The sequence below is a fragment of the Amblyraja radiata genome, chromosome 2 (genome assembly GCF_010909765.2).
Source record: "Amblyraja radiata isolate CabotCenter1 chromosome 2, sAmbRad1.1.pri, whole genome shotgun sequence".
NCBI classification, from domain to species: domain Eukaryota; kingdom Metazoa; phylum Chordata; class Chondrichthyes; order Rajiformes; family Rajidae; genus Amblyraja; species Amblyraja radiata.
This window is the reverse complement of record NC_045957.1, coordinates 102,159,431-102,183,215: the sequence shown is the minus strand read 5'-3', so window position 1 is coordinate 102,183,215 and position 23,785 is coordinate 102,159,431. Positions and strand designations below refer to the sequence as shown.

Below are 23,785 nucleotides of genomic sequence, written 5' to 3'. Positions count from 1 at the left end.
GTAGTCGTCAGACCATCCTGGATGAAGACTGGAGCTTTGAAGGCATTTGCCCACTTGAAAAGGAGGTGGTTAGGAAATCCAAGTCTATAAAGCTGCTTGTAAGAGTTAGAGATGTCCATAATAATGGAGAGGAGAAAAGAAAAATATTGAAAGCAAAAAATATGTTCCACTAAGCAAGAACAGGCTAAAATTAGTGGGTCTACCCAGGGGACCTAATTAAGGATCATGGAGGAAGATAGATACCTGAGCAGAAGGTTAAAGACCTAACAGAGTGCAGAGACTGTTGTGATCATTAAAGTAAGAATGGGTTGGCATTCGTCCACCTGCGAGCGATGATGGTGTGGCTTTGACGTTGTCCTAATTGGAAAGAGGAATGTTTCATCTGTGGATGCATTTCCTGCTGTGGCAGACTAGGCCTATCCTTGGCAGGCAGACCCTCCCACAGCTTCCACAGGTGAAGTTGTCTCTGGTCGTTGGGTTGGGAAGTGTGCTGCTGTTGCCATTGATCATTTTGTGGCATTGGCGCCTGGCCTCCAGGGTCTTGAACACCATGCTGTCGCTGTGCTTCATACCTGCCAGGAGGTCCTTTCTCTAACCCCACTGGTCCTCAACAGCCACTTCCCAGTTGTCTGCCAGTTAAAATATGTTGTGCCTTGTTTCATGAGAATAATGTTTAGAAAATTGGTTCCATTTTTATCTGCAAAATATGTATGAGCACACCCTATAGGAGGAGGATATCAATGATGGCACCTTCCAGAATTTGGGGTTTAACTGCACCCGTGATTTTTACACCATGATGTTACTGTCTACTGACATCGGTGCAGCTACAAATGTTAGTCCTACTTGTTCTCATCGTGTTTCATCGACAAGGCCCAATTGCTATTGTTTTATCAAAGCTGTTTAGATGGGAAAATATTTTGGACATCATCTGAGGAAAGTTGCTTCGACAATTATGCTGATATTTGTCAACTTTGACAACTTTTTAATTGCTGCCTTTAATTGCAGGCTACATGCAAAACTGAGCTTTCATCAGACAGAACGAGAGACTGGATTATTCAACAAAAGCTGGCAACAACAGAATCCAGAAAGAGTGCATCAGTTTCTGACAAGCTTATGTATGCTCAAGCAGTCAGCGGTGCTGAGCTTGACGGGGGAAGCAACGAATCTGGAGAAGTTGTTAACTTGGAGAGCATCAGGCAGAAATTACAGCTGATTATTTCCAAACTCTCAATAATGGTCAACAAAGCTGCAAACAGGTAAAAAAGAGGTTAATATTTCCACTGAGCAATGAATGCAGCTGATTTGTTTGAAATCACAGTAATATAACAGATATTAACAAAAACCTTAAAGTTTCTGAATGGCCCGGCGGATACAGAAACATCTAAAACATCAAAAAAACACTTCATGCATCCGGACTCTTATATTCAATGCCCCTAGCAATCAAGTCAAGTTTATTCATCACACACATACAAGATGTGCAGTGAAATGAAAAGTGGCAATGCTTGCGGATTGTGCAAAAAAAAACCCAAAACCTACAAAACAGAATGGAACAGAAACACATATCACATATTACATATTTGTGGGAGGAAAAAAAGAAAAAACAGCAATTTTAAAAAGACACCACACAATAGTAGAATGGTTCAGTAAAGTTAGTCCCTGGTGATATAGGAGTTTACAGTCCTAATGGCCTCTGGGAAGAAACTCCTTCTCAACCTCTCCTTTTTCACAGCATGGCAATGGAGGCGTTTGCTTGACCGTAGCAGCTGGAACAGTCTGTTGCTGGGGTGGAAGGGGTCTCCCATGATCTTGTTGGCTCTGGAGTTGCACCTTCTGATGTATAGTTCCTGCAGGGGGGCGAGTGTAGTTCCCATAGTGCGTTCGGCTGAACGCACTACTCTCTGCAGAGCCTTCTTGTCCTGGGCAGAGCAGTTCCCAAACCAAATTGTGATGTTTCTGGACAAGCTGCTTCCACAGCAATGAAGGCAAGCATACCATACACCTCCTTTATCACTCTATCTACTAGTGCTGCCACCTTTAGTGAGCTATGAATTTGGATTCCAAATCCCTCTGCACATCAATGCTGTTAAGGGTCTTGCCATTAATTATATACTCTCTCCTTTCTTTCAACCTCACAAAGTGCAACACCTCACACTTGCTGAACTCCATCTCCCATTTCTTTGCTCATTTCTGCAGCTGATCTATATCCCACTGTATCATGTGACACCAATCCTCACTGTCTGCAACTCCTCTCATTTTGGCGTCATTAGCAAACATGCTCACCAACCCATCTACATTTAACATTTATTTACACTTTCTATCACCTGATATAGAGCTACCAACATCAGTCCATGTTCATCATTGACCTACTTTTGTAGCTCTATTGGTGTTAGTTTGGTGACAAGTGCCACCACTGTCCTGAAGAGTGAAGCCTCGCTTGCAACCAAATAATGTAAAGGCATTGCCAGGTTGGGAGTGGTGGAAATAGTGTTAGAACACACCATGCATGCAAAATCTTTAACATGCAATTAAGCTGTTCCCCAAAATATAGCTAGTTGTGAAATGTGTCAAAAACATTGACGTTTCTGAATGCCCCTGACATGCAAAAGCATTCAAAAACATCCAAAAATAATTCATTATAAATGGAACAAATAAAACATTGCAAACTATTAAAATGGTAATGAATAAAGAATTTAAAAATAATAATAATCAATTAAAAAATGTAAATTAATTTACACTTGCCCTATCCTTCCACTGAAATGAGTGGACTCTCTGCCCCTGCGCAAGGCTCATGAGGAACACTCTTATGAAAATCCTGAATTCAATTGGACCTACGCGGAAAATGCTCTGAATTTAGTGTGAACATTTTAGCATTTTTGCTTTGTTAGCAGAAGCTTTAGATTGTGTTTGCACAGTATATTGGCAGTGAAAATTGACTAAAGTGAAAGTATAAAAAGAATAGTTAATACGACCTTTACTTCGTATACGTGTTCATTCTGCATATTTTAAATTCATGTCTCATCGGCTGATTAGAATAACCAGCCCAATTTTTCATAACAGGATTCAGGGTGGTGCCGAAACCACAGATGAAAATGACCTGATTTGGCTACACAACAGCATTCAGGATTTGGCTTTGCGGTTACAGCAACTGCAAATTCCTGTATTTGCAGAGGTGAGACAAATGTTCTGGTGTATAAGATCATTGCTTTGCAATTTCATCTAAATGATCTCGTAGCTACATTAATTGCTGAAATTGGACACCTATGTTAATAAATGGATATGGTCTCTTGTTGGTTTCTGTTTCACACACCAAAACATATAGCTTAATATGGAAACATTACTTGGTTTGTAATGCTTAAATTAACATTTGGCTGTTTGGTTCTGGGTGTCAGAAGATACTCATCAACAGAATGATGACAGTTCTTGGGTTCATAACCAGGATATTCTGACACAATTAATTCCTAACCCTCTTTTCATAAAATAAAATACTAGAAACATTCAAAATCATAATCTGCAGATAATGTATCCTGAAATAATAATGGTAAATACTGGAAACACTCAGCGGGTCAGGCAGCACCTATGAAAAGAGAAGCGATGTTAATGTTTGAGGTCAATGATCCCTCATAAGAACTCAGAGAACGAAAAAACACATTAGTTTTAAATTACACGGTAGGCAGAGGAGGAATGGAAAGGACATAAACATGAGGCCGGGGTTGCCAAGGTGATTCTGCCATTTATGGAGCCATTTAGTTGATAGAAAAAGAAAGGCAGTTAGTGTCATACAGCACAGAAACTGGCCCTTCAGCCCAACTTGTCCATGCTAACTAACCAAGATACCCATCTACACTAGTCCCACCTACCTGTGTTTGCACATATCCTTCTGAATATTTCCTATCCATGTAACTGTCCAAATATCTTTTAAAAAAATGTTATAGTACCTGCCTCCACTGCTTCCTCTGGCAGCTAGACAGGGAGAAAACGAAGGGATATGTAAAAGCTGTGAAATATGCATTAGAGTTGTTGCTGAGATCGGAAACCAATACTGGAAATGCTGTATCTCTGGAGCATGAAAAATTGAGTTATTATTACAATTGGACAGAAAATATCTGCTGGAGGAGCTCAGCGGGTTGGGCAGCATGTAAGGAGGGAGATGGTAGTATAGTGTTTCAGGTCAGGACCCTATTTGCAGATGGATAAGATTGCAGCTGAACTAGCCAATTCTGATACTGACAGAAAAAGCGAATGATCTGAAATTGTTGTATTTGATATTGAGTCTGACATTCACGTCAGGTTGCACTCAAAGAAAGTGAAACGGAGTTAAAGATTCAGGGCAATAATCTTTCATCAGAAGGATCCGAACATGAGATGAACTTGACATCAAGTCTACATTTGATTACTTGGTTTTCTTTTGTTACTTCTTGGTAAATCAAAGGTGTCTGAAGTTTATGCACCTAACACACCAAAGTTGTGATTGGAGCTTCATCAAAGCATAAAGTGCTGGTGGAACTCAGCAAGTCAGGCAGCATCTGTGGAGGAAATGGATAGATGATGTTTCGGGTTGGGAGCATTCGTCACACTCAAATGTTGCAATATCACATTAGGTTTTTCACTGTTTAACAAAGCAGCTGCCCACAATAGCAGGTACTGTGGTTACATTGCTTGTATTATGATCCAGAAGAGACAATGAAGATGCTCACAAAAAAAACAATTTCCATTACCCTTCTCGTCACTTCCTATGTCATTGCTTGTAGCTTGTTAACCAGATTAATATATAAGCTTTATTTATATTAAGATATTACTTCAATTAGCCAGAAATAAATGTAGTATGTTGGATATTTGGTTTGAAAGTTAAGGACAAATTTGCTCAAGAACATCAAGAGCATTGACTTAAAAGCATCAGAAATTGTATTGTAAGCAATGGAATACTTTTGAAGACACAGTTGCAGTGTAGGAAAGCTGTTTCTTTTGGGTGTCATCTGCATAGGAATGTACGTAAGTAAAACAATTGTAGTTCCGTATGATAGCCTCTCTGTGGCAGACCAGCAAAATATTATAGTCACTGGTGTTTGTTGGATCAAAGTTGGTGTGCATTGCATACAGAATTCCAGCAACACCTCCAATTTATTTGGTTAGTGTGGCATAGGTAAGATGTGGTGAGTGACAAAAAAGGTTGATGGGCTTTAAAAAGACTGAGTATTAACCATGGCAAATATGGTGGGCTAACTGCGGTTGAACCAATAGACCAGCTATAAGAGTTGGGCACTGTACATTTTATGTGTTGTGAAGCCAAGTCCAACCTGATGTTATCTATGCCTCTAGATATTGAAAATAGTTTATGTGTACCTGTACAGAAACACAATAACAGTTCATGCTAATACATTTTTCAGCAGAATATAACTTCTACAGGATCAACAAGTACTCTCATTGAGCGGATATTAAGGCAAAATGCAGACTTGACGGGTTTTGTTAGCAGACTCTCTGAAGAAAAGAATGACTTGCACAATAGTCTTCTGAAACTCGAAGAAGAGGTTCGAAAATATCGTCAGCTCAGTTCCAGTGGCGAGCAGGTTTGTGTACAATGGAAATGCCAACTTAAGTGCAAAAAATTGAGAATAAAAATTCAAAACTTTGTCAAATGCGTTAAATTAATTTGTTTGAATTGTATTATTGAAATAAAATTTATTTTTAAAATTAAAATGTTAATAATATATTTTGAATTTTGAAATTTATTTTCATTAAATGAGCAATATATTTTGATCAGTAAATGTGCTCAATTCTACATTTAATTTTTGTTCCCTATTGGTTATTTGCTTTAGTGGTGGTACAGTGGATAAGTAATGCAGGCACTAAATATACAGAGAGTGAGATAAAACCCCATCATTGCTGCTGTAGAACTTAAATTGGGTTCATAATCTGGAGCAGGGAGTGGGGGACAAGGAGGAAATGCTAGTCTTAGTTATGATGAGCACAAAATGCAAATTTGTTGTAAAATACAATCTGACTCCTTCAGGTAAGGAAATCTGCCATCCTTGAATGGCTTGTGACTCTGACCTACAATGTTGCAAACTTTAAACTCCCATCTGAAAAAGCCTGGAAAGCCCCTGTACATAATTGCCAGGGGTAAAACAGAAAATTAAAACAAGGCAAGGTTGTCCTCAGGTTTACTTGATTTCTCCCATGAACAGTTTGGGATTATCATAAAAATCAGTTGTGGCACAATCTAATCGAGCAACAGCCTGACATTGTCGCATGCGCAGAATTGTGCCTTACTGCCTGTGATATTTAGTTTATATCATATCAAGAAATGGTTGAGAGCATTGGGCATAGCAAAGTCTGTGGGACCAGATAACATGGTGTATCTGGAAATACTGAACCGTTGCACCTTAACTTTATCACGCTTGTAGAGTTACAAAAATGATTTTATCCAGAAAAGTGAAAAATCACTTCCCACGATTATGTTCTTCCCACAAAGATGTCACCAATGTAATGCAGCTAAAATATTGCCGGGTTCAACACCATTCACATTGTGGGAGTCACCATTGACCCAAATATTAACCTAGCTTCTCAATAAATGTTCGTGGAAAAATATGGACTAGAATGTTGAATATCTAACAACAGTCCGTACTGAATGCAGTCCAAAAAAACTAATTTTAATCTAATATCAAATTAATGTCAAGAGGAACTAGAGGGTGAGCTGTAAAACATAAGGCAAATTTACAATTGTTTCCCATTTTCTGGAACTCTGGTTTTGTTGGAAAATCTGAGGAACATTAATTTATAATTTATAATTAATTAATGCTTATAGCTCATTAGAATTTTCCATGCCTGCAGTGACATCGGCAGTAAGTTATAATTCAGGAATGTGTGATTCATATTTAATTGTCTTTAGTTCTCTATTTTGAATACATATCTATCTACATCTGTTGGTCTGAAGCAGCTGAATAACCTTTTTTATTTTTTGCATTGTAAGGGAGAGCTAACAAAAGGAATCTAATATTTTTATCCAATGTTCAGCATTTCATTAACAAGCTTTAGTACAGCTAAATGATTTGGAACATTCTGATGGAAGACTCAAAATGCTGAAGTAACAGGTTGGGCAGCATCCTTGGAGAATATGGATGGGTATTCTATTTATCTAAATATTCTGAGTACCTTCTTTCCCATTGCAAGCTGGGCAATAAAATGTAGATAAAACTTTCCATTCTGTTTTCAGGTTTGGAGCAAAAACACGTACATTTAAACAATCTGAAAAAGTGTAGAAATAAATTGAAGCAATGAACAGGTTTACCATCAGTTTTATTTTATTTTAATATCCTTACATGATCTGAAGAATGCAAGAAAATACTTTGTCTAATGTGTGATAAATGATTAATGCTTTGCTGCAATTTGTTTTGGTTGTTTGAACAGTAATCTCAAAGTAGACTGAAAGTGTCAAAATATGTTAGCATTAATTTGTCAGCATACAACTGTTTGACTATCACCAGTTTTGGTTATGAAGGTGTTACTTTTCCTGCAGTTCTCTATGTTCTCAATAGATATATGTTGCAATATGTTTATCCCATTTTTCAGTTAACTAGAAGACATTTGGACAACCAGGATTGCGTTGACACCTTAATAAAATCAGAGAGAACCGTATGGTCAAAAGAAAAGTCCAATCTTCAGCAGGCCCTGAAGCTGGCTGAGGCGGAGTTAGCTAAAATGAAAGCAGAAGCCAGAAATGAAACTTTACAGACAGAACTGTTTGGGTCAGGTTCTGAAAATATTGCTCTAAAGGTAAACTTGAAGGAAATCCACCTTTTCTTCACTCGGTAGTTATTCATACTTGATTATATTTGTAGAGAGATGTGTGCTACATTGTTGTATTTTTGTATCACAATTGTCTTTATTGCCTTCCATCACAATAGGGAATGGGGAGGAGCCGCTATGGTGGATGTTTTTGTCATATTTTTATGTGGTTTTGTGTCTTGTTGCTTGACTGTTTGGCAAACCAAATTCCTCGTATGTTGCAAAACATACTTGGCTAATAAATTATGATTATGATTAGATGGCCATTATTAATCTGAGAGGGATAAAGCCTTCCCTTGAGTCTCTGCATGAGTTGAAAATACAATGTATAATTGTATGGGTACTTTTCCTGAAATATAAGATGTGTGGTTTTAAGAGCAACTTCTTTCCGCCCCACAGAGAATTTATGGAAAGTATCTGCGGGCAGAAAGTTTCCGAAAGGCACTTATTTATCAGAAGAAGTACTTGTTACTTCTACTCGGTGGATTTCAAGAATGTGAGCAAGCGACGCTCTCCTTTATCGCCAGAATGGCCGGTCACCCCAGCTACACCAGTTTACAGGTTATCACCCAGCGATCCAGAAGCTTTACCCGTTTCCGCTCTGTGGTTAGGGTTGCCATAGCAATCTCAAGGTAAGCAAACAATTGAAATGTGCAAAGGTATTGGAATGTGTTTGGACTGTTGAAGAAATCAACTCTGCTCTAGCCTGTGACCAGATGATAAATTGTTTAACACCAGTAATGCCACATTACATTTATTTTAACAGTGCATGTTTCTCTGCTAACTAGGATTCAGAGTTTTCCTAATTGCAAAAGAGTAAAAATCTCATTGTTTTAATCAAACCATTCACATTCACACAAGGTTTGACAATACTTTTATTAAAATATGTTATTCTTAGTGGCACTGTTTTGCATGTAAATATTTGCTGGGTAGAATAACAATGGTTTCAGAACCTATTGAACATTTTAAGCTATGCAGTAGTTTTAATAGAAGGATTAAGAAGGTTCTTTCTATGAGCTTATATTTGTATTTTTTCATAGGTTTTCTATCTTCATTTTTCACCTTTCTGTATTGATTTAACGTTAAAAAAAATTAAAGCCAGTATGTGGATGAAGTAATGTGAATTGTTTTAGATGAAGTTGGTTCAAAATTTAATATATTTTTAAACTTTCTCGTGTAGATTAAAATTTTTGGTCCGTAGATGGCAGAAGGCCACTGTGTCAAGTAGCCTAAACAGGAATGGTCATGGACAGATATTGGGTAAGTTAGTTCCAGAGAAGAAATGATATTGGTCTGAAAACCACAAACCCATTTACTAATAATATAAAGATTGGTTGTTTTGTAAGCAGTTTTGTGGAAACATCAAACTACAAACTTAATTGGGACAAGTAGATTTGCATGAAGTATGGTCGTCTGTTTTGAATCTAAGTGGAAAGGACAGAGTACTACCTAAAGTATTAGTAGCAGTGCACAGAAACGTTGTGGTTTAAAAAGCCAAAATGGTTTGAATAGTATGGGTGTCAGGGGTTATGGGGAGAAGGCAGGAGAATAGGGTTAAGAGGGAAAGATAGATCAATGATTGAATGGCAGAGTAGACTTGATGGGCTGAATGGTCGAATTCTGCTCCTATTATGAACTTATGAAGCATTGAAATTCAATGACGGGTCAAAAAACTTATCATGGTGCCTGAATGAATGTTGCTCAATTTGCCCTGGGCAATTAAACATAGGTTGCCCCACAGCTAATCACATTCACTCAACTACTGAGAACATTTCTGGACAGCAGATATTTGAAAATGTTCATGTTCATGTTCAAGACAGTACTGCAGAGATTTACCAGGATATCTGAGCTCTGGAGGTTAAATTGTTAGCCAAGGTACACAATTTAGGCTTGTATTCCCTTTCATTTATAGGATAAAGCACAATTTGATTAAATTTAGTATAATATTACGGTAACATAAATACTATGGCCATAGATAAAGGAAAAGTAATTCTGCTGATTGGGGAGTAGAGCACTAGAGGGCATAACTTAATTATTATAATTGTGTCTTCCTTGAGTGGTTGGGAAAATATCCTTCATGCAAGGGGCAGTTGAAGTTGGAATTCTCTTCCACAAATGTCCATTATTGCCGGGAGATTTAGTATTTTTAAATCTGAAGAGGATTTATTTCTGCTAACTGCAGATCAAGAAAAATTGGGAAAGGTGAATTGAATTGGGTTCATCCATTACCTCATTGATTCGAGTGTTCTAGACATTTCGTAAATGCTGCCACCTTCAACCACTGTCCTAGACAGTACAGTCTGAACACTCACTACTCACTGGGTGGAGAAATGTCCCCCTCGTATCCCCTCTGAATCTGTCTTCCCTAATTTTAGCTGCTACTGATATGAGGAAGTGTTTCCTGTAGACTACCTGATCGAAACCCCTCAGAATTTTATTTATCTCAATCATGAATCGCAAAGATGAGCGGGAAGCAAGAGGATTGGGTAATGTTTAAAGAGCAACAGAAGATAACTAAAAAGACAATACGGGGAGAAAAGATGAGGTACGAAGGTAAGCTAGCCAAGAATATAAAGCAGGATAGTAAAAGCTTCTTTAGATATTTGAAGAGAAAAAAAATAGTTAAGACCAAAGTTGGACCCTTGAAGACCGAAAAAGGTGAATTTATTATGGGGAACAAGGAAATGGCAGATGAGTTGAACAGGTACTTTGGATCTGTCTTCACTAAGGAGGACACAAACAATGTTCCTGATATAGTAGTGGCCAGAGGATCTGGGGTGACGGAGGAACTGAAGGAAATCCACATTTGACAGGAAATGGTGTTGGGTAGACTGATGGGACTGAAGGCTGATAAATCCCCAGGGCCTGATGGTCTGCATCCCAGGGTACTTAAGTGGGTCTAGAAATCGTGGATGCATTGGCGATAATTTTCCAATGTTCTACAGACTCAAGATCAGTTCCTGTGGATTGGAGGGTAGCTAATGTTATCCCACTTTTTAAGAAAGGCAGGAGAGAGTAAACGGAATTATAGACCAGTTAGCCTGACCGGTGGTGGGGAAGATGCTGGAGTCAATTATAAAAGATGAAATAGCCGCACATTTGGATAGCAGTAACAGGATCGGTCCGAGTCCGCATGGATTTACGAAGGGGAATTCATGCTTGACTAATCTTCTGGAATTTTTTGAGGATGTAACTAGGAAAATGGACAAGGGAGAACCAGCGGATGTAGTGTACCTGCACTTTCAGAAAGCATTTGATAAGGTCCCACATAGGAGATTAGTGGGCAAAATTAGGGCACATGGTATTGGGGATAGAGTGCTGACATGGATAGAAAATTGGTTGGCAGACAGGAAACAAAGAGTAGGGATTAACTGGTCCCTTTCAGAATGGCAGGCAGTGGGGAACCGCAAGGCTCTGTGCTGGGACCACAGCTATTTACAATATACATCAATGATTTGGATGAAGGGATTAAAAGTAACATTAGTAAATTTACAGATGACACAAATCTGTGTGGCAGTGTGAGGAGGATGCTATGAGAATGCAGGGTGACTTGGACAGGTTGGGGGAGTGGGCAGATGCATGGCAGATGAAGTTTAATGTGGATAAATGTGAGGTTATCCACTTTGATATAAAAAACAGGAAGGCAGATTGCTATCTGAATGGCGTCATGTTGGGAAAAGGGGAAGTGCAACGCGATCTGGGGGTCCTTGTTCATCAGTCTATGAAAGTAAGCATGCAGGTACAGCAGGCAGTGAAGAAAGTGAATGGCATGTTGGCCTTTTTAACAAGAGGATTCAAATATAGGAGCAAAGAGGTCCTTCTGCAGTTGTACAGGGCCCTAGTGAGACCACACCTGGAGTATTGTGTGCAGTTTTGGTTCCCTAATTTGAGGAAGGACATCCTTGCTATTGAGGGAGTGCAGCGTAGGTTAACAAGGTTAATTCCCGGGATGGCGGGACTGTCATACGCTGAGAGAATGTCATAGGCTGGGCTTGTACACTCTGGAGTTTAGAAGGATGAGAGGGGATCTTATTGAAACATATAAGGTTGTTAACGCTTTGGACACGCTAGAGGCAGGAAACATGTTCCCGATGTTGGGGAGTCCAGAATCAGGTGTCACAGTTTAAGAATAAGGGGTAAGCCATTTAGAATGGAGACGGGGAAACACTTTTTCTCACAGTCTGTGTAATACTCTGCCTCAGACGGCAGTGGAGGCCGGTTCTCTGGATACTTTCAAGAGAGAGCTAGATAGGGCTCTTAATGATAGCGGAGTCAGGGGATATGGGGAGAAGGCAGGAATGGGGTACTGATTGTGGATTGAATGGTGGTGCTGGCTCGATGGGCCGAATGGCCTACTCCTGCACCTATTGTCTATTGTCATGTCCCCTTTAACCTCCTCCATTCCAAGGAAAATACACAACTTCTCCAGTCATAACTGAACTGTCCCACCCAATTTCGGTTCTGAAGTAGACCATTTTGTAAAATGAAGACTATCATTGAATCTGTATATCAAATTAAAGTCGGATAATCCGTTACACAACCATTCAGAAACACCAATGATTTGGCATCTGCCTTATCAGTTGATGTTTGCCGCACTCTCTGTCCGCTTCTCATGTCTCACAATCTCCATTCACTCACCAGACTCATTGAAAGTGATCGGTTAGGGTATTAGTAATGATAAAAAGTGGAGTATTAGTAATGATAAAAAGGCATCCAGTAGTCTGGAAAAATCTGTTGGTGGGTCATCACCAGAGCCTTGAGTATGTCGGATAAATGAAGTTTCTCCGTAATGTAAGATTACTGTATGTTTTGGTTTTGTCAACTTGAATTGTACAGCAAGATTGAAAGTGATGGCCACAAAATAAGTGAATTTGAGTTTCTGGTATTGGTGTTGAGCTCCATGATACTTTCAACTGGAATAGCTTGACAACAGTTGTAAGGCTACACAGAGGAAGATTTAATTGTTAAAGTACTTTCGATCAGTTTATGGCCCCAACCACGGGTGAACAGACTGACTGAACTTTGTGCCTTCCACCACAGTGAGGAATGCTGGGGTGGATGTTTCCTGTGTTAAATCTTATTGTGTATTGTGTGTTCTTTTTCAATTGTACCGCTGCTGGCAGATTCATTTCATTGCACTTATATGTGTATGTGACGAATAAAATTGACTATTCTTAAAATATAGTTACTGTCATTGAAATTTAAGACATAATTTATCTTTCCCTTACAATTTATTTCCCTTCTCTCAGCACTGGTTGAAAGGCTTGTAGGTTGTGCCAGTAGATCTAAGGAACTACCATAAAGTATATTGGTCTTTAGTTAACATACATAGGGTAATTGTTTCTCCTTTGCAATAAGCCATCTGATTAATTCTTGCACTTTGGGGCAATTATCATATGTAATTGTGTCGTAAATAACTAATTTGAACTCATGCATTCATTTTATCTTTAAAATCTAGCTAATGAACTAAGAATGGATTCCCCTTTTCTGCATTCTGGGACCTTATCTTTGGAGTCATCTTTGTCCAGAGAATTATTTGGAGATCGTAGACACTGCACAAGTAGACAAAGGTCTGGTCAAGAATCCCCCAGATCAGCCACAAACACTCAACCCAGGTGACTTTTCAGCATAATATAATCAATATAATGTGCAAAATTTTAATGAATACAGCAAGTTTTTTGGGAGAGATGTATCTGTTTAAAAAACAAATGTGCTCTGTTATTACTGAAACTTGATGAATTTGTAACATTATTTTAAGGCTTACATGTTGTTTAGAATAACTATGCCTGTGAGAAAAGCAAAACATTCATGGAAAAGCAGTCTAAATATAGACTTTAATCATATCAATGTCTATATTTGAAAATTAATTACTGTAATGTATGTTTACTACTTTTTATATTACTATCCAGTTATTAATCAAGGTACATTTCAATGAACAATGTTATATTTATGTTATATATTTAGTATTTGTTGCACGTCCTGATCTTTTGTATATTATTTTGTACAAACTGTTTGTCTAAAATTGTCAAATTTTCAGCAGATAACCACTAGCTCGGGCAAATGTTAATTGTCAAAATACATTTATTTATTTGGTCTGTCTTTTATCTTCTAGGTATCAATCCAGCCTACCTGATTCTAATTCAGGTTCTATAGCTGCCTCACACCTCCAAACCTACGACCCTGACAGAGCTTTAACAGATTACATTAACAGACTGGAATCACTGCAGCGACGACTGGGGACTGTGCAGTCAGGTAACACGTGGATAGTGGATAACTTAAGGAAGTTTTTTTAACCTACCTTGTGGAGCTATGAATCATCTCTTCCCAAAATCTCAAAAGCCACGTGCTATGTTAATTGACTACTGTAAATTACCCCTCGGTGTGAATTAGTGGTAAATCATTAAAATGGAAGCAGAGGGTTCATGAAAAAGAATGAATCGTGAGCTTCCAGGGAAGAAGGGAAAGGGAATCGGGCTGATGGATGGCGTTGCTCCATCATCAGTCAGCATGGATCTGATGGGATGGAAGGCCACCTCCCTCTATACTATACCACAGATAGTATGACACCTGGCATTTTTAGGTCATGGGCCAGGACTTTCAACCAGGAGGGTGGGAAATTTGAATAGCTAAAAGTAAGAGTTTTCATAGAAATTGTTTAGATGTGATGGTTTGGAGATTGTGATTTTAATAATCAGTGACAACATTTCACTGGAGTATTATCCCCTCAGCCATTAACAACTTTTGGGCATGCCTGGTTGTAGATTTTTCTAACCTGCCATTTCCCTAGAAAGTTAAGAAACGCGCTTCTATAAAGCCAAGACTATAGCTGGCAATCCAACTGCCCTCCTATCAGATGGGAGAAAAAAAGCTTTCAAGGAGAATTAGCAAGTCTGTCCCTGATCATTTTCGTGAGGCATTGTGGTAAAGAAAGTCTTGTCAGTTGTGAAATTAATGTGAGATATGCAAAAAGCATCTCAGTTACCCTTTTTATTCATGCAATTGATAGGAATTAATAGGCTACATATCTGTACATTCAAGTTATTATCTGTAGTTTCCTGTGTTTAGATTGTGTGCAAATACTTGGTGATTTTCCATTGTCGAGAAAGGGCAAAGTGCATAGATGTATGGAGCAAGTTTCTTTACAGAGTGGTGGATGTCTGGAATGCACTGTGCTGGCTGGTGGTGGAGGCATGGTGGTAGGGGTTTTTAAATCGGCACAAGGAGGTGCTGCGAATGGAGGAACATGGATCATGTGTGGGCTGAGATTAGTTTAACTTGGTACCATGTTTGCCACGGACATTGTGATCCAAAGGGCCTGTTCCTGTGCTATAATGCTTTATTCTAAATATATGATCAAAGATTTGCCAGACATTGACAAATGCTATTCTGTTGCTTGCAGAGAATCTTGCTTGATTTTGAATGTTCACGGTATTCTAAATCAAAGACCAATGTTAATCATCCAGATGATGAAGGCTGGATTAGAGACTAGTGTTTGTCATTCCTTATAGGTGTCATTTTATTCAAAGTTAGTTCCATTGAGAAAGTGTTATATTTTATTTTTTCAATCTGCATGAACCCTCAGTCTTTGCTTGCAAAGTAAAACTTTTGAAGTCTTAATTATACCATTCTTTCTGGAGTGAATTATTTGTTAATGAAGCACACTTACGGGTTTTCGTCAATTTGTTTTTCTTTACAATTATGTAGGTTCAGCGTCTTATGCTCAGATGCACTATGGGACTAGAAGATAATGCCTTGGAAACTGAGCTCGACCTGAAACGGATTGCCTTTGAAGCTGTGCTTTGAATATTTTTTTGTTCTTTATTGTTTTATGTATATTGTGGGAGTTTAGTGGATTGGATAATGAAAATGTCTTGCCTGCAAGTCTAAATGTATTTTATCCTTTATATAAGTTTAAGCTTCCAATGTGCAGAATACAATCTGTCTAAATAATTTAACTGTATATTTGTGGATTGCTAATTTAAACATGATTGTAACTTAATGCTGTTTATTTAAAGGGTAGAAGGAAAAAAAAAGTTTATTAAATGATTCCAAATGCACTGCAGTCTTTCTGGTGGCTGCTGTGGTTACACTACAAGGTCCATGATAGCTTTGGCATTATGGACAGCAAGTACAGTTTGTAGAGGAATTATTTTTGTAATGGTAGAGGTTTTGAATTATATGGGTATTTTGTCAAAGCATTGGAATAAACAGGAATTTAAAATTAAGACTTGTTAAATTTGCAATTTTTCCCTGAGAGAAGCTGATTACAATTTTTCCCTGAGAGAACTTCTAGACTGCCTATAGAATTTGAACTTTGTGACGTTCACCCTTTATTTTTGAAATGGTCATTTTATCTCTAACTCTTGGAAATTAAAATTAAACTTTAACTAGATATGACTCCATAAAGATTATCCAAAAGGTGTTTTTAAATAACCTTGGGGTGGCAGTAAATGGAAAACCCAGTTTATATCTGCAGCTGTGTTATAACAAGTTCAAGTCACATTTATTGTCACATGCACCAATTGGTACAATGAGATTTGAGTTACCATACAGCCATACGAATAAAAGGAACACAAAACACAATAGAATTTAACATGAACATGCCCACACAGCGGAATCAACGTTTCCCACTGTGAGGGAAGGCAATAAAGTTCAGTCATCTTCCTCTTTGTTCATCCGTGGTCGGGGCCTTTGAGCCCTCCGCAGTCGCCGCTACGGGCGGGCCAATGTTCAGGCCCTCTCGCCGGGATGATCAAAACTCTGGCGTCGGAATGGAAGAACACACTCAGTGGCTTGGAGTTTCTGAACCGGCCGCTTCCTTCCGGAGACCGCAGCTTCCGAAGTCCACAGGCTGAGCTGGGTGGAGCTCCAACACTGGCGACCCTCGGCAAGGGATCCCAGGACTCCGTGATGTTAAAGTCAGCACCGTCCACAGCTAGAAGCTCCACAAACCACAGCTCCACGATGTTAAAAGTCAGCAGGCCCAACACTATGGAGCCTCAACACAGGCGATCCCCGGCAAGGGATTGTCCCGCTCCATGATGGAATTCAGCGCTGCGCCCGCTGCTGAAACTCTGGCTGGTCTCCAGCAGGAAAGGCCACGCCAATCCAGTTCATAGGAATTAAGAAACCTTTAGAACATACTTTTTGACACACTAAAAATAACAAAGAGGGTGAAAGGACGAACAGCTGCTGGCGAGGCTGTCACACCCGATGGTTGACATACAATGTCATAGCATTTAGAACCAAACAAAAGAACAGTTTGTCCTTTCCAAGAATCTGAGTTCCTACTTCATTTGATTTCTTGCAAAGTACGTTCAGATTAATCAAGTTGTGAAAGATGTGATTAAAAACAGTTTAAAAAGTAATGATTAAGAATCTATGATAATGGTTCACCAAATTGGTGTCCCTTTATCAATCACTCAAAGTAGCATTTTATTGCATTACTAATCGGTGTTCTGAGTATTTAACTACTTAGTATTGTTTAGGAAAATCCAATACACTGTTATCCTCAATAAACTGCTTAGGAAAAGAATGGTGTCATTCCAATATTCATTATTTACATTGAGATGTTGATTTTGTACATGCAGTATGCTGCAGAGGTTGAATGCCTTGCCTCATATAGCCAATGATTTTCAGTATTTTAGGTCTAGCTAATTCTGGCTGTGTGAATGTTTTCATCATTGGATGTCGAGGCCTTTTTAGCGAAGCAAGTTATATTCTGCAAACATTCATATTTGAAGTACTATAACATACAATCAACAAGTGTAACTCTCTGAACCTCAGTCTCCCTCCTGATAATCGATGGCTGTCGGCTAATCTGGTTCCATTCTAGTTTAGATGCCGATGCTTAAAGACTACTAATTTGACCAAGAATTAGTTTACCCGTTATGATGTCAATTGTTAAATAACTTAAGGGCCTGTTCCACTTACGTGACCTTTTCGGCAACTGCCGGCACCCGTCATAGGTCGCCGAAAATTTTCAACACGTTGAAAATTCAGTGGCGACCAGAAAGACGCTACAGGTGACCCCTGGTGACACCCCGCGACATGTCACCAGGGGTCGCCTGTATGGTCTCCTAGTCACCCAAAGAGTCGTAGCGTCTTTCTGGTCGCCGCTGAATTTTCAACATGTCGAAAATATTCGGCGAGCTACGACGGGTGCCGGCAGTCGCGTAAGTGGGACACTTGAGACTTGAGTAAAACACTTGAGACATTTTGAAATGTTAACCATGGTATGCAAATTCAGGTTGTTATGGTCAATATGTCTTCATTCTGCAGAGTAGTCATGGCATGCTGGCACTTTTTTGGGATGCATAAAGTTTGTGTGTTTTCCCCTTTTGGGCTGCAGTTTAGGGGCCATGGTGACGGAATAAGATAAACTCTAAATCTCCAGAAATGATCATTTTCTACAAATCTTTTCAAAACATCTCAACAGCCTCAGCGTGGTTTCCTGATCAATAACTAAAGAACTCGAGCATCAGATCTTTTATTAGTTGGATTGTTCAGTAGTTTGATAGGTTTCATTTATATTGCCACATTCTCTTCAGTAAGATCAAAAGCTTTTCTGCACTTTGAACTAGGAATCACTCTTCTCCTCAGGCTTCAGCTCACACTTACTGGTTGAATTTGTGGATGGTTTGGTTTTATTTTAACAGATTATGCCTTTGTGTTACCATCCTTATCATGGTCTGTGATTTGGAGAAAATGCAGGTAAAACGCGATGGTTTGCTTTAACCTATTTTAAAATACAAACACTGGTGGTGTGTTTTCATGAATTTACTGCAAATGAAGATCTCTAATTAGCATCTTATACATGGTGCGGTATAGCACTGATTTTCAATATCCCCACCAATGAGGCATGCTGTCATTCTTTTTCCCATGAATTTCCAACCTAACTGTTCGAAAATAGCCATAGGATGGTGTATAAACAATGACATGAATCTGCAGAGCCAAACAACCAATTTGGGTGGTATATAAGTAGTTTAAAAATAAACAAAACAATGTAACATTGGCCTTCTGTACATATTAAACAATTACATTCACCAGAGCAAATTGAGATTTTTATAAATGAGTAAACAATTTCAAAGCCCCAAGCAATCCTGTTCTGTGAAGCTACAATTATCCCTCCCAAGCTCAAGTACATTTTCTACAACTCAATTTCCATCATTTCAGAAACACTCAATTTATATTTAAAAGCAAACTTCACTCCCTAATTTTCATGCATGCACCCCACCATTGAAAAAAAAATGCAACATGTTCCCTACATTTAACATCGGACATTCTAAAGTTAGTATTAAATTACGTATTCCAAATCAGTGGATGGAATAATTCAAATAGATTGAATTAGCTCCTGCCTTTGAGAGTTTAAGAGAGTGCAGGTAAGAGGTGATCCAACTGTAATTTGAGCAGAGACATTTCAGGACGACCATTGCAAAACTGATCCCAATTACTCTTGATAATTTAAAATTAAATAAACAGCAATTGTAATATCAATACTGAATTAGAATTAAATTTTATAATAGACTAATGAAATCATTTGACAACATAAACAAGTCACTGAAAAACAGCACAATTAATGTTTTATTAGTCCACTTCTCATTTCATTCGCCTCTTGTAGCTGATAACCGGATTAGCAGGAGTATGTATCATGGTTGTATAGTTCACTGCTGGAAAGTATCCATCAACAAGTTCAAATTCATACAAACGGATTAAAGTGGACCAGATCGTCTTGATCTGTACATATGCAAAATTTTCTCCAATACAACGATGTCGACCTACGGAAAAGAAAGTTGAGGATGGTGAGGTAAAACAGACTTTCTCTACTACCTCATTTATTGACCAGATGAATTGTGTTTACTTTTAAAAAAATAATCAATGGGATGTGTTTATGAAATTATCATGCAAATACCTTTAATTCTATTTAATCCTTTAAACAATTGAAGCTTTATACTAATTCTGCAGAGGGACACGTACAAAATAGTATTTACAGTTAGACACAAAATGCTGGAGTAACTCAGTGGGTCAGGCAACATCCCTGGAGAATATGGATAGGCAACATTTAGGGTCGGAACCCTACTTCAGACCCAGGGACACTGATTTACTTCAGCATTTTGTGATTGTCTTTGGTATAAACCTCCATCTGCAGTTCCTTGTTATAGCAGTTAGTTAGATGTGTTTGAAAATATATAGAGAGCAGCCACCAATAATAATTCCAAATATCAGCAATATAGATTATTGGGGAAATGTTGTTGGGTTTTATTCCAAGGAAAACATTTCCAGACACAATATATAAGTTTATAAACAAAGCAAATTGTTCACAAGGGATTTCATTGTGTTAAGTGATACAATTTTTTTTAAAGTAGCACATTAAAAAGTTACCAGATGAATTTGCATAAAGTTCTTCCAAAAGAGAATCTAAGTTCGAGTACAGTGAAAGGTTGTTTAAAATCACATTTGAAAATAGTGGCAGTCACTTGCCTCCTCAAACCAACCCTGATCATGGCTGATCCACCTCCAGTCTTTTGTGTGTCAGTTCCACATAGCTCTCAATTCCCAAACCTTTTCAAAAATTACTTCTTTAAATATCCACAACCCTGGCACCATCATCAAGAATAAATTCCACGTGCCTTTTTCAAATGACTGTCCCTAATCTTGGCAATTTTGCCCTCTTGGTCAAGTTCTCCCTCTAGTGGAAGCATTAACTTCAGCCCTAGCACACATCATAAGGATCTTGCACGTTTCAATAAGATAACCCTCATTCTTTCAATCTCCAAAATATTTAGATCACATTTCTTTAGCTACTCACAAGCCTCTCATTCCAAGCATTAGCCTAGGGAGTCCCTTTGGATTGCCTCCAACGCCACTGTGTCCTTTCTTCAATAAAATGACCAGATTGTGTACAGTACTCCGGTTGTGGCCTCACCAACAAGAACCCTGTATAATGGTAACAGTACTCCAGTTTTTCTAAACTCCAACCCTCTTGCAATAAAGATCAATATGCTATTTGCCTTTCTACCTGATTGCACAAGACACCTCGATCCACCCCTACCTTGCTCATCTGAATCTTTTTCCGGTTTTGATAAGTGCCTTTACATTTTTTTTAAAGTACGCCAAAGTACGCTTTCCCACATTAAATTCCATTTGCCAGGTTATCTGTATATCTTGCTGCAGATGTACCTAAAATCATTGCAACATGCCTCTCACTGATGTTCATGTCACCAGCAAACCTGGATATTTTACACTCTGCTCTCTCTTCCAAGTCATTAATATAGCTAGCAAATAATTGAGGGCCAAGAGCTGTTACTTGGGACATTTCCAGAGTTGCATCCTTGCAGCCTGCAAAAGACCCATTTATTCAGATTCTCTTCCATACAACAACCAGTTTTCCATCCATGCTAACACATTTCCCTTAATACCTTGAGCTGTGTTGCTCTTTGGAAGGTCTAAACAGGGCAAGAAATACACAGTAAATGTGAAGCCCATGAGAGTGTTGCAGAACAGTGATCTGTGAGTGCTGGTGCATGGTTCCCTAAAACTGGCGAGTCAGGTGACAGTGCAGTAAAGGTGGAGCTTGTCATTGTCGCCTTCATTGGGTAGGGTACTGAGAACAAATGTTGGGACTCATGATGCAGTTGTGCAAGAGGCCCAGGGAGCCGTTGGTGCGAGGGGAGGAGTACCTGCGCTGTAAGTATAAAATACATCGCGGGGTTTGCTTTCACAGAGGCCCAGGGACCTGACACCAAAATCGGCAACGTTCCAGAGAAGGAGTCTGGTGGAAGCCTCTGGTTGGTGGAAGAGGACCAGAGGAAGCAGCTGATTGGGTGCAACCCCGGGTTTACATTTTTACATTTCTGCCTTCAGGTTAAGGATTCTGGGAGTTGAGTGAACAGTATTTATTAGTAAAGTTTAAAGGATAAAGTTCTGTGTTTTTTAATATTTAATATAGTTAATTTGGGAGTAAGATATGTCAGTGGAGATTGGCCCCGTGGTTTGCTCAGCCTGCAACATGTGGGAGATCAGGGATATGGTCGGTGACCCTGGTGACTACGTTTGCAGGAAGTGTGTACAGCTGCAGCTCCTGGCAGACCGCATTGAACGATTGGAACTGCGGCTGGATTCATACTGGAGCATCCACGATGCTGAGAAAGTCGTGGATAGCACGTACAGCGAGTTGGTCACACCGCAGGTAAAAGGTAAGAGGACAGAAAGGGAACGGGTGGCCAATAGCCAGCAAAGCAGTAGGCAGGCAGTGCAGGAGTCCCCTGCGGTCATCTCCCTCCTAAACAGGTATACCATTTTGGATACTGTTGGGGGAGATGGCTCATCAGGGGAAGGCAGCAGCAGCCAAGTTCATGGCACCATGGTGGCTCTGCGGCACATGAGGGGGGGGAAAAAGAGTGGAAGGACAATAGTAATAGGGGATTCAATTGTCAGGGGAATAGATAGGCGTTTCTGCGGCCGCAAACGAGACTCCAGGATGGTATGTTGCCTCCCTGGTGCAAGGGTCAGGGATGTCACTGAACGGCTGCAGAACATTCTGGAGGGGGAGGGTGAACAGCCAGTTGTCGTGGTGCATATTGGCACCAACGATATAGGTAAAAAAAGGGATGAGGTCCTACAAGGTGAATTTAGGGAGCTAGGAGATACACTTAAAAGTAGGACCTCAAAGGTAATAATCTCTGGATGACTACCAGTACCATGGGCCAGTCAGAGTAGAAATAGGAGGATATTTGCAGATGAATACGTGGCTTGAAAAATGGTGCAAGGGGGAGGGATTCAAATTTTTAGGGCATTGGAACCAGTTCTGGGGGAGGTGGGACCAGTACAAACAGGACGGTCTGCACCTGGGCTGGAATGGAACCAATGTCCTTGGGGGAGTGTTTGCTAGTGCTGTCGGGGAGGATTTAAACTAATGTGGCAGGGGGATGGGTACAAGAGCAGAGAGGCAGGGGGGTGTAAAATGAGGGTAGAAGCAATAGGTCGCAAGGTGAAAAGTAAAAGTGGCAGGCAGACAAAACCAGGGCAAAATCAAAAAGGGCCACTTTTCAACATAATTGTATAAGGGGTAAGAGCGTTGTAAAAACAAGCCTGAAGGCTTTGTGTCTCAATGCAAGGAGTATTCGTAATAAGGTGGATGAGTTGAACGTGCAGATAGCCATTAATGATTATGATATGGTTGGGATCACGGAGACATGGCTCCAGGGTGACCAAGGCTGGGAGCTGAACATCCAGGGATATTCAATAGCGATAGAGAGAAAGGAAAAGGAGGTGGGGTAGCGTTGCTGGTTAGAGAGGAGATTAACGCAATGGAAAGGAAGGACATTAGTTTGGAGGATTGTGGAATCGGTATGGGTAGAGCTGCGAAACACTAAGGGGCAGAAAACGCTGGTGGGTGTTGTGTACAGGCCACCTAACAGTAGTAGTGAAGTTGGAGATGGTATCAAACAGGAAATTAGAACTGCGTGCGACAAAGGCAAAACAGTTATAATGGGTGACTTCAATCTACATATAGATTGGGTGAATCAAATTGGCAGGGGTGCTGAGGAAGAGGATTTCTTGGAATGTATGCGGGATAGTTATCTAAATCAACATGTAGAGGAACCAACGAGAGAGCAGGCTATTTTAGACTGGGTATTGAGTAATGAGGAAGGGTTAGTTAGCAGTCTTGTTGTACGTGCCCCCTTGGGCAAGAGTGACCATAATATGGTTGAGTTCTTCATTAGGATGGAGAGTGACATTGTTAATTCAGAAACAATGGTTCTGACCTTAAAGAAAGGTAACTTTGAGGGTATGAGACGTGAATTGGCCAAGATTGACTGGCAATTAATTCTAAAAGGGTTGACGGTGGATATGCAATGGAAGACATTTAAAGACTGCATGGATGAACTACAAAAATTGTTCATCCCAGTTTGGCAAAAGAATAAATCAGGGAAGGTAGTGCATCCGTGGATAACAAGGGAAATCAGGGATAGTATCAAAGCGAAGGATGATGCGTACAAAT

The 23,785-nt window shown here is 39.5% G+C and overlaps 2 protein-coding genes across 10 annotated transcripts in view; one reads left to right on the top strand and one right to left on the bottom strand.

Annotated features, from left to right (window-relative positions):
• The window catches only part of akap9 (A-kinase anchoring protein 9), a 198,149-nt gene extending 182,142 nt beyond the window's left edge, over nucleotides 1-16,007 (top strand). For 6 of the 9 annotated variants that reach the window (XM_033012551.1, XM_033012504.1, XM_033012544.1 and 3 more), the window contains 9 exons: nucleotides 1,006-1,256; nucleotides 3,031-3,169; nucleotides 5,385-5,564; nucleotides 7,567-7,770; nucleotides 8,182-8,414; nucleotides 8,963-9,042; nucleotides 13,241-13,397; nucleotides 13,895-14,034; nucleotides 15,487-16,007. In XM_033012551.1, coding sequence (XP_032868442.1) covers nucleotides 1,006-1,256; nucleotides 3,031-3,169; nucleotides 5,385-5,564; nucleotides 7,567-7,770; nucleotides 8,182-8,414; nucleotides 8,963-9,042; nucleotides 13,241-13,397; nucleotides 13,895-14,034; nucleotides 15,487-15,530 — 1,428 coding nt within the window. In that variant the 3' untranslated portion in view covers nucleotides 15,531-16,007. The remainder of the gene's footprint in view (nucleotides 1-1,005; nucleotides 1,257-3,030; nucleotides 3,170-5,384; nucleotides 5,565-7,566; nucleotides 7,771-8,181; nucleotides 8,415-8,962; nucleotides 9,043-13,240; nucleotides 13,398-13,894; nucleotides 14,035-15,486) is intronic. The other 3 variants (XM_033012536.1, XM_033012526.1, XM_033012515.1) reach the window with 3 other exon arrangements.
• A 2,539-nt stretch (nucleotides 16,008-18,546) lies between these two features.
• LOC116966341 (lanosterol 14-alpha demethylase) overlaps nucleotides 18,547-23,785 on the bottom strand; it is a 32,439-nt gene continuing 27,200 nt past the window's right edge. The window contains exon 10 of the mRNA XM_033012472.1: nucleotides 18,547-19,559. Coding sequence (XP_032868363.1) covers nucleotides 19,381-19,559 — 179 coding nt within the window. The 3' untranslated portion in view covers nucleotides 18,547-19,380. The remainder of the gene's footprint in view (nucleotides 19,560-23,785) is intronic.